The 10,034-nt window shown below is 40.0% G+C and overlaps 1 protein-coding gene and 1 long non-coding RNA gene across 4 annotated transcripts in view; one reads left to right on the top strand and one right to left on the bottom strand.

The window, feature by feature from the left end:
- Nucleotides 1-6,960, bottom strand: part of slc35b3 (solute carrier family 35 member B3) — a 12,237-nt gene extending 5,277 nt beyond the window's left edge. For 2 of the 3 annotated variants that reach the window (XM_032503859.1, XM_032503861.1), the window contains exons 1-6: nucleotides 6,824-6,960; nucleotides 4,548-4,784; nucleotides 4,172-4,293; nucleotides 3,166-3,320; nucleotides 993-1,100; nucleotides 734-831 (exon numbers count right to left, since the gene is read on the bottom strand). In XM_032503859.1, coding sequence (XP_032359750.1) covers nucleotides 734-831; nucleotides 993-1,100; nucleotides 3,166-3,320; nucleotides 4,172-4,293; nucleotides 4,548-4,784; nucleotides 6,824-6,841 — 738 coding nt within the window. In that variant the 5' untranslated portion in view covers nucleotides 6,842-6,960. Of the gene's footprint in view, nucleotides 1-733; nucleotides 832-992; nucleotides 1,101-3,165; nucleotides 3,321-4,171; nucleotides 4,294-4,547; nucleotides 4,785-6,408; nucleotides 6,680-6,823 lie in introns of those variants that run through there. The other variant, XM_032503860.1, reaches the window with a different exon arrangement.
- The window catches only part of LOC116672193 (uncharacterized), a 14,019-nt gene continuing 10,588 nt past the window's right edge, over nucleotides 6,604-10,034 (top strand). Inside the window, exon 1 of the long non-coding RNA XR_004327493.1 lies at nucleotides 6,604-6,851. This is a non-coding gene — a long non-coding RNA (uncharacterized LOC116672193). The remainder of the gene's footprint in view (nucleotides 6,852-10,034) is intronic.

The raw sequence follows: 10,034 nt of genomic DNA, 5'->3' as shown, positions 1-10,034 counted from the left end.
TAGAACATGAAACATGAGGTGGTCAGATGTAATGTGATAACATAAATGAACAGCCTTTATGTGTTTTGCATAATTATTTTACGCATGTCTTATTAGTGTGTAGAGCTGGGAAATATATTATTGTATCAATATTGTGATATGAGACTAGATATCGTCTTGGATTTTGGAAATCATAATATGGTAATATGGATTAAGTGTTGTCTTTTCCTGGTTTTAAAGTAAAGTTGTTATTTTCTGAACTTACCAGACTAGCTGTTGTATTATTTGCCTTTAACCACTTAGTCATTACATCCACATTACTGATGATTGTTTATCCATAATCTCAATTGTGTAAATATTTTGAGAAAGCACCAATAGTCAACACTACAATATTGTTGTGGTATCAATTGAGGTTTTTGGTGAAAAACAAAAAACAAAATATTTCACCCAACCCTAATCATGTGTATACTGTATATACAAAATATCCCATCCTCTTTCACTCACTCTGTTTTCTGATTTCTACATGTCTGTAGTAAACTACATGTCTTTTTTTTTTTTTTATAAGCAATTATTATCTTATCAGAATTGAGCATCGAATTGTTCTAGAGAGAATCGCGATGCATCTAAGAATAGGTCATTTTTCCCACCCCTAATGAGTATTGGGATATCGTATTCTGGGGCCTCTGGCGAGTCTCACCCCTATTATGTAGGTATATATACACTTTTTTTTTTAAAAGTTAGATAAGCAGGGTACCATTTCAGAGTTGGAGCCATTATGGAGTTTCATTGCTTTCTCCTGCACGTTTCCAATGGCGGCGTCAGCACAAAGTGCCAGGGAGACGAGGAGAACACCTACATCCACACAATCATAAACACACAAAACTAAGAACATGGTTATCTGACAAAGGATGTACTTTGGAGCTAGTTGGTTTGCATTTAGCAAACTAGATCACCAGACTTCATATAGAATGCCACAGTAAGGATACCATTTATATATTAAATAAAGATATAACCTGTGACGTTGAAGTTGGGGGCCACTTTGCTGTCAGCTAGCGTAAACCAGATGAGTCCCAGGCTCATGCAGAGAGCAGCAGACACATCAGCAAGATTATAGCGTTTACCTGGGACACAAACACATAGAAATTAAGGATGTAACAGTATGAAAATATAACCTTGCTGTTATAGTGACCAAAATGATCAAATTTTTCACTATCATAGCGGTATTTTGTTAGTGTGTTCAATATGTACAGAAAGCACAGATATGCCCATGCAAGCTGAAATAGTTTCAAAAAGGGGTAACAGTGTTTATTACATTACAAAAACATAGGCAGAAACTTATCAAAAGTGCAACTTTTAACAACAAAAGAACGAGGGTTCAGCATGTGAGCAGCTTATTTGACAGGAACATTTCCAGTAGTGCAGGTTTCAATGACACAAATCCAAACATTCAAGCTAAGAAATAAAGAAGAATATGTAAACAAATCAAAGAAACACCACGAATTATGTCCCGGTTTTCTCCATCATCAAAATTAAAATGTAAAACTGTTTCCACACCGTGATAATAATGATATTTTAAATGATAATGGGTAATTGTCATCGACAACATTTTTATCGTGGTTTACCATTACACTGGTAATCGTTACGTGCCTAATAGCAAGTGAACCATTTGGAACGTCAATCTGAAATTCCGAAATCTCGGATGTGGACCAACCTCACAAAAGGGAAACAAGAAAATAAGTTTTAGAGATTAACTGGTAAAAACTTCCAAACCCTTTGACAACATCACAAACACAGACACACCTTACTGAGCCGATGCAGGGGAGGAGTGCCTCCGCTCGAGCAAGGCTTACAGGGAAATCTTCAAAAGATGACCCACCTCTTTTTAAATAAAAGTTGACCTTGCCCACGTTTTTTTTTTTTTTTTAAATGGGCATTCTTGACGATTTAAAGTTTCTGAGGTTGTGCACGTAACAATGCGTCAAAAAAAGAAAAAAGCTTTGTGGAAAAGTTTGGGGAAAAAAACAACAGGATGAAGGAGTCTTCCAGAAACAGCCTGATGGATCGCTGCCTTGAGGTTGACAAGGGGACACCGCATCAGGTCGACCGTGGTCGGCTTTGATTCCCTGACTCGCCTTTGAAGGGCCTCACATCAGATGCAGCCCCACACCCCTCCCTCCATCCATCCCTCTCTCCCACTTTCTTTCCTCTTTGCATTCTAAGTGAATAAATTCTGGTTTTCCACCCGACCCCTTGAGGGACCCTGGTCCTCACATCTATCTATCCAGAGAGAGGCGCAAGAAAGCAAAACATGCACACAAAAAAAAACCCTGTCTGACGTTGAGGACACAGAACCTCGAGTGGGTCGGTGTGAGGATGAAAGACAGACAGAACCAGTACAGCCGACTGGGCTCTGACAATCGAAAACAACAGACAAAGATTTAAAAAAAGAAAAAAGGAGATACTCAATGTTGAAAGGTAGCCATTGCTTCAAAGGAAACACGCAAGATGACTGAAATGAGGTGTAAAATGTACCTGTAATCCACCTCTCCTGACTGATGACTATAGTTAAATTATTTTAAGTTCAATAAGTTAATCATATATTTTCCTTTAAGTAAAATGAAACCTTTATTTTAGAGAGTCCTTTATCTTCTGAATGAAGAAATCTGGAAGAAAAAAACACATTGCTGATTTCAATTCTTGTCTCTCTCCCACCCCCCCCCCCCCCAATTATAATTCAGGAGTTTGTCTTCCCCATTCTAAATCTAAATAGCGTTGTTCGTCTACTGATTGCAATTAAAAATCTCGGTCTGGGGAGATTTCAGTCTCAGTTCCTGACAGACAAAGCCGTCGACTCAGGTTGAAGCGTTTCAAGGAAGCCAACTCAGAGTTAACGCACTGACCGCGAGCCTCGTCTAAACAACAAATACAACCGACGACTTTAACCCCAGGACTGAGGTGTCAAATCCAGATGAAAAGAAAAAAAAAAAAAAAAAAAAAAAAAAAAAAAAAAAAAGAGGAATTAAGCAAGAGAGCTCTGGAATATTCACAACTACTGAGCAGCACATACATATCATAGTATGACGGATCTAAATGTTGTAAGAAAAAAAACTAAATACCCCCAGCACATGGGGATGTATTACCATCTGTAAGGTCTGTGTAAATACACGTAAAGTAGAATCAGCATACCTTGTATAAACACTCCTCCAATCATGACCGGGATGAGTTTACAGCACTTGAAGATGACCTGTGTCGGGTAGTTCAAGTAACCCAGAGAGGTATTAGACAGGCCCATAGTGCCCACTGTTAGAAATGCTATGATCATGTAGGTCTTCCCTGGTATCCTGGAAGACAAGAACATATTAAGTAGTTGAGAAACAGATTTCCGTGTTAAACTGATGAGTTGCTTCAGAAATAGGTCATCCCTACTTCTTCCAATAAATCCAGCTTAAAAGCCAGGGTTGGTAACTATTTCCAATGTTCACTTTTTATATATTAAAGATGCTATATGCTTTAGGCAATGTTGGTGACGTCACTTCTTGGTGAAGTCTGAAGTACGGTCAAACAGAACAGAGGCTAGCTCGCCCCTCCCTCCTCCTCCTGCCGGCAAAGTTCTCGCCACCTTTCGATGGCTTTTCCGATGTAAATTACGGAACTCTGTGCGTTCCTTCTCCTTCTTCTCTGCTATTTGTTCATTGGAACGTCGTCTCTTCGGTGGTGTGTCGGCCATATCAAAATTCGAGAGAATATGTTTCTGTTGTTAGTCGTCTAGGACAGCTCTCCTCTAGCTCTTCCCTCTTCACGCTTCTCTGTCCTCAACTCCCCACAACCCCCTTTATGTGTACGCACACACTAACCCCCCAACCCCCACCCCCTTCTTGTCGGTTATTGGTTGGAACACTGTTATGTTTGGTGTTGCAGGTTGGCACAGATTGTTTTTGTTGCCGTTTGTGGAGCCTGGGCCATCTATAAAGAACGTGTTTTTTTACAGCGTGTTCAGGGGACAGCGGAAAGTGAGGAGATGTTTGCCGTATGTGACAAAAAATGTTGCAAAACATGTGAAAACCCTGGGTTAGACAGAGCCCAGAGAACAGAGCTTTTCAACATTACCAAATCTGCCTTTAAAATGGTATATACACATGTTAAAAAAAATAAATGAGTAAAGTCTGTCATCCAGGAACAGGAGATTATTTACCTTCTGCGTTTGTCCTGTGTGAGCTGAAGCTCCACTAGACCAAACATGGAGTAGAAGCCAAACTGGACGAGAGTGAGGTACCAACCAAAAGGCTTGAATCCTTCCACGGAAAATATCAACTCCTAGATGGAGGGGCCAAATAAATAATCAAAAAACAGGTAATAAAAGTCTTCTGAATTCCATCTTGTGAAATACAGACTTTGTTTACATGTCGCCTTTTTTGGCATCTGGACCAGCATTCTTTTTTAATTGCATAGACAGGCGCACGGCTACATTAAATAAAGCAGGGCATGTAAAAAACACTGTTGTACACTGCAACAAGCATGTGTGTGTGCTCAAGTGCATCTTTCAGATTGTGTCTTTCTTCCCGTGTTACCTGCAGGTAGCCATAGATGAGGTAAAAGAGGAAGACTCCAGCCACGCAGATCAAGAACTGTGTGGGGGTACTGAAGCTGCTCAGGTTGATTCCCAGGACCCGCAGCTCCTCCACGGACTTTATGTGGGGCGACATCACCTCCGTAGACGACGGGATGGAGATCGAAAGGTGCTTCCGTGAACTGTTGTAGCTCACCAGGCCATATTTGGCACTCATTGCGTCTGTGGCTGCTGGGAGCTATGGGAACATACATAGGATATAGGTTATTATAGGAGATTATTTTCTCCTGATTTAGTGTTAAGCACAGCCTTAAGTTGTGGTAGGAACAGCGGAAAAAAGCTTTAAGCATTAGGGCATTCTTTCAATTTCAGTTTTCTTTTCAATTTTGAAGTTTTATTGTCATATTCACAGTAAGGAAATATGTTTCCCTGTACAATGACATTCTTCCTTCGCTGTCCACAGAATGCCAAGCAATGTCAAATCTACAATATATACTACAAATATACCAAATAAAACCATTTTAAAAGGCAGCATTTGAAAAATAAAGCAACAAGAACAACAATAATAATAATAATAATAATAATAATAATCAGTTTGAATGTAAACAGTGAGATGCAAACTAGGCCTATGGAGAAAATCAAATATCACAATATTTTTGACCAAACACTACAATGTCGATATTGCAAAGATATTGCAGGGTTGGCAATTATTGCTTCCCCAAAATATTTACACAATGAGGTTTGTGATAAATAACCATCAGTAATGTGAATACAATGATTAAATGAGTAAAGGCAAATAACAGAACAGCTGGAACAGTCTGGTAGGTTCAGAAAATGACATCACTTTACTGGAATGCAGCACGTAAAACCAGGAAAAGACAACACTTAAATGTCATATTTCAATATCCAAAATCTAAGACGATGTCTAGTCACATATCATATTGATATACTATTGATATACTGCCCAGCCTGGGTGCAAACTGAAAAAATCATCTTGGGTTAGTAACTATGTTATTGATCAGCAAGAGAGATGGACCTTACTAACATTAGGTAACTTACCTGATATAGAAAAGTGGTGAAAGTGTAAATAAAAGATAGATTAGAAACTAGAAATAAAAAGAAGATAGAAACTCTCTCATCTCATCTAAGATCTCTGTCAACATCACAATCACCATAAAACCAAATAACCATAGTGACAGTGACCAGGTCAACTTGTTGCAACAAGGGACTCATGCCAAAAAAAATTAGATGACCAGATAAAGCCACTTCCTGTAAAATTTGAATGGTTATTGATGATAATGTTACACAAAGATTGAGTAATCCAGTCGATCTCTGTGACACTGGAAACATTATCAAAAATACTTTGGAGCAGCATGCAGCTCGTCAGAGCACCCATTTGTGTTCATGCTCAGACTGCTGCTGCATTTTATCAATGAATACATATGTCATGTAACGTTATAGGTCAAAAGCATGTTGTTTTTCATTCCAACGTTAAAATAGGACTGTTATGCACTATTATTAACATTACTAATCACAGCCCATATTAGTTTAGGACCTTAACCGCTGCTTCACATTCAACTGCACATCCACCAACTTGTAGATTTGCAGTAACTAATATGACAAGTTAATACATGTATGAAGCGTTTAATAAAGTATGGTGGCCAGCAACGTTGGCTAACGTTAGGCTACACGAGGGCAGCTAGCGACTGTGATCAGCTAGCATAGACTGCGCAGCTAAAGACAAGCGGTAATTCCAACAATCACTGTAGTTCTATGAGACGATTACAATTAGCGATTCTGTTGCTCCCTGACTTTGGTTTGTTAGCCAAACAGCCAAGCAACAGTAGCAAACTTGTTGTTACCTTTAACAACACTTCCGGGGTTTCTTTACGTCAGCTTATCCTCTTCTTCAGAGGCGACGCCGGTGAAAATCATTTCCCTGGACGTGCCGACTTCTATTTGCGCACATTTTGAACATTTTCACGTTTTCCCTTTACGATGTCAAAGGGCTACAACACGTTTAGAGGCGCGTTAGTCTTAAAAAGCTGCCCGCACTTTGCAGAAGCAGCCAACAACTTCCGCTCGGCTGCGACCTCTGAACTGCGACGCTATTGGTCAACGCAGCCACGTCACCGGCCGAGCGGCCAAGGATACAGGCTACGCTTGAGCTCGGTCTTAAACATGTAAAATGATTTTATCCTGCGCCGTGATTAGTGGAACAGGACTCTCAGGAAATGACTGCATGCTTTTAGTTAAAGTCAAACCGCTCAGGCTTACCTGTTTGGAAGAATCCATGTTGAGTTAGGTGAGTTTGCTCCTGTCACCACCACCACCACCATCACCACCGTGCACATACCCACATGCACGCTCGTTTGTCCGGTTTAGCAACATAGTTCCTTCCTGTGATAAGACTTTTTTTTCTGAACTGCAAATGTTGATTTGAGTCCATCAGTTGATGGATCAAAGCCTATTTCATTGGTGCAGTTGTTATTTTAAAAAAGACCACATGGACAGTGATGTGAACACAGCCTACTTGTACTTTACTTTGCAAAAAATTCGATTTACATTCATGAATCGATTCAAGCTCTATTGATTCAAAATCGAGTCATAGAATTCCAATTTTTTTTGTAATGGAGTGTATCACATGGGAACAAATTACCAAATGTGATTTGTTTTTTTTAATTGAGATTTTTTTTGGAATAAAATTCAGTTTGAATCGAATCTTGAGCCTAATTATTGATATGGAATCTTGCCATTTTCTGAATCGTGCACCCCTACTTTCAGTGTTTTTACTTTCTATTTATATTCTACATTTAATAGGGAATTTTTTAAAAACTTTTCACTAGTATATCTTTTTTGACTAGTAGTCGTAGTTACTTTAGTTTGCAGACTAAGGCAAACATGTACTTATTATTTGTAGCTTATAGGCATTAAAAGACCAGTGCATGTATGAAATTAGCTCCCTCTGGAGCAGCCACCTGCTTTTATGTTTGATAGTTTACACTTTCTTGCTAATACATCTGTACTTTTACTCTTTTTCTGAATGCAGGATTTGAACTTGTAATGGAGTATTTCGTACATTGTGGTATTGCTTTGCACTACTCCGTACACCATCTGAGTGCTTCTTACACCACCTGATACGTGTTTATGTGAACCACAGCCATATTTGCCTGTTAATAATGAAATAAAAAATGCATAGAGAAGTTGCACTGGACAACAATACATCATGCTGGTTATTATGTTTATATATCATCGTATTATTGTGGTTGGGTACACATTGTAGAGCAGCTCTATAGCTCACAATGATTTTCATGTGTCTCCTCACAACTTCTCCTGCAGCCTTCCCCTTGCCTCCTTCACCTCCTCCCTCCATGTCCTTCCTCTAATCCTTCCAAACTTCCTGCATCTTCCCTCCTTCTCTCTGTCTTTCCCATCATCTCTCCTCCTTCTCACCCAGCCGTGTCCATATATTCCATTTTAGCCCTACATTTTTTTCTCTTTAAATCCTTATTGCATTATTCCCTACTCTTCTTTTGGGACTCTGTCTCTTGGCCATCTCATATCCCTGTCTCTCACTCTTTGGCTTCCCAAGCATATAAGGCATGAAACTCTCTTTTGCCCCTTCATTCCTCTCCTCTCTCTTCCAGCTTTCCTCTCTCATTGCGGTCCAATCTTAAATCCCTCCCTCTGCCTGCCTTGTTTTTCTCTCTCTCTCTCTCTCTTCCCCTGTCCTCTTTCCCCAGCCAGAGGTTAATACACTCCAGGATGGCATTATTTCCTCCCTGGCCCCTCTGACAATATAAAAATTCAGAATGGACAGCTCAATCCCTCTTCCATCTCAGATTTGATTGTAATGGTATTGCCTCCTGTCCCTGGGAGGCCCCGGCCGCCTCGCCAACCCGGCCTTTATGACACTAAATGGCCAGGCTACAATTTTTCCATCTATTCAAAAAATTCTGTTAATAACTCATTTGGAATGAGACGTCTGCGCTCCCTGGGCCGTCTGCGGCCAGGTCTCTAACCCCTTTGCTCATAGGGGTCACAATGCAAAGAAAAAGATGCAGGGCTGAATCGCAAATGTAAAAGGTTAATTAATCTCTCTGAATTTACAATCCCCTTCCCCCATTCCCCTTGCACTCCAATTGACAGTCCCAAAGAGACAAAAATGTCATATTTACAACCTCGCATAGAGAAAGTGCTCAGCGAGGCACTGCCGTTGAGCGCAGGCGCAGGCCCGTCCGAACCACTTTCCCCTTCTCCCCCGTCCAACTTTACAAGTGTACCCATTCATCATGCGTGATGGATTTATGTAATAAAACCCATTTCCTTTCCCCGTACAATCCTATTAAATAATAAAATAATTATTTATTGATTATTCAAAAAGGTACATATGCGCAGGTAATGGCTCTGTACCACACCACTGGACCTGCAATAAATAAAGCAGGCAGAGAGAAGGCTTGAGAGAGACAGCGAAATAAAGTACAGAGAGAGAGAGAGAGGGGGGGGGGGGAGAAATGAAGGAGAATGAAATGACTTTTGAACCAGTGAAATCTGGATCCAATATGGCCTCTTGCAGCGCGGATCAGGAAGGACATTATTCAATCTTCGGGAGGCTCATATGGGAGCGCGACTTATGAATGGTTTTGATATACTATATGGACGATAGAAATGAAAATAGACAACTGGGTGAGTGTCCTGCACAGGGTTTGTGTCCCCGATTTTAAACATTTGTTGAATTTACACACTTGTCATCCTCAAACCACACTATATGTTCATTTACATAAAATAAAGGATGATATGCATTTACCCAAGCAGGTGTTCTATACAATACGCACATTTTACTTTAAACCAGGGGTTAAGGAATATTGACTGACAACATTTTACATGATCAACCAAGACTTATATATAAATAATAATAATAAATAAATAGGTTTTCACCTCCATTTCCTCATCATTAGTCAAGTTGTGGTTAGTGTGGAGATGAGACTCAGGAAATACCAGCATGACCTATTTTAATCATTAACAGACGTCTAACGTGTTTGTTTTGGAGCTTTTCGTTACAGAGCAGGACGTCTCGGGGTTTAGTAAACTGTCCAGCAAGGCCCTGGTGATAACATTACTGTTTTGTCTTCTTTAAGATAAACACCCACTCCCTTGGAATGATCCTTCATATTATTTATTCAATATTAGTATCATAAAAGCCCCCTAACCCCAGCAGTGGATGATTTCAAAAGGAGACACTTTACTGTCAGCCAGATATTACATTGAGGGCTTCTTAATAACCCATTTGTGTTTGGTCTTATCCTCGGCTAAAGTGCACTCGCTCTCCGTTTGTCTTTTTTTCCGGGCTTGTCTCAAGCCTCCTGCATGCTACGGAAAACAGATGCTATCTCGGCTATATTACTTCTCAAAGCACTCATATCCTCTCCCATGTTATTTTCTTTGATCTGCTAGGCTTGCTGCTCTTACATTTTTTTTTTCCACCCCT

Source organism: Etheostoma spectabile, chromosome 22, assembly GCF_008692095.1.
Source record: "Etheostoma spectabile isolate EspeVRDwgs_2016 chromosome 22, UIUC_Espe_1.0, whole genome shotgun sequence".
NCBI classification, from domain to species: Eukaryota; Metazoa; Chordata; class Actinopteri; order Perciformes; family Percidae; genus Etheostoma; species Etheostoma spectabile.
This window is presented reverse-complemented; position numbering and strand designations above follow the sequence as displayed.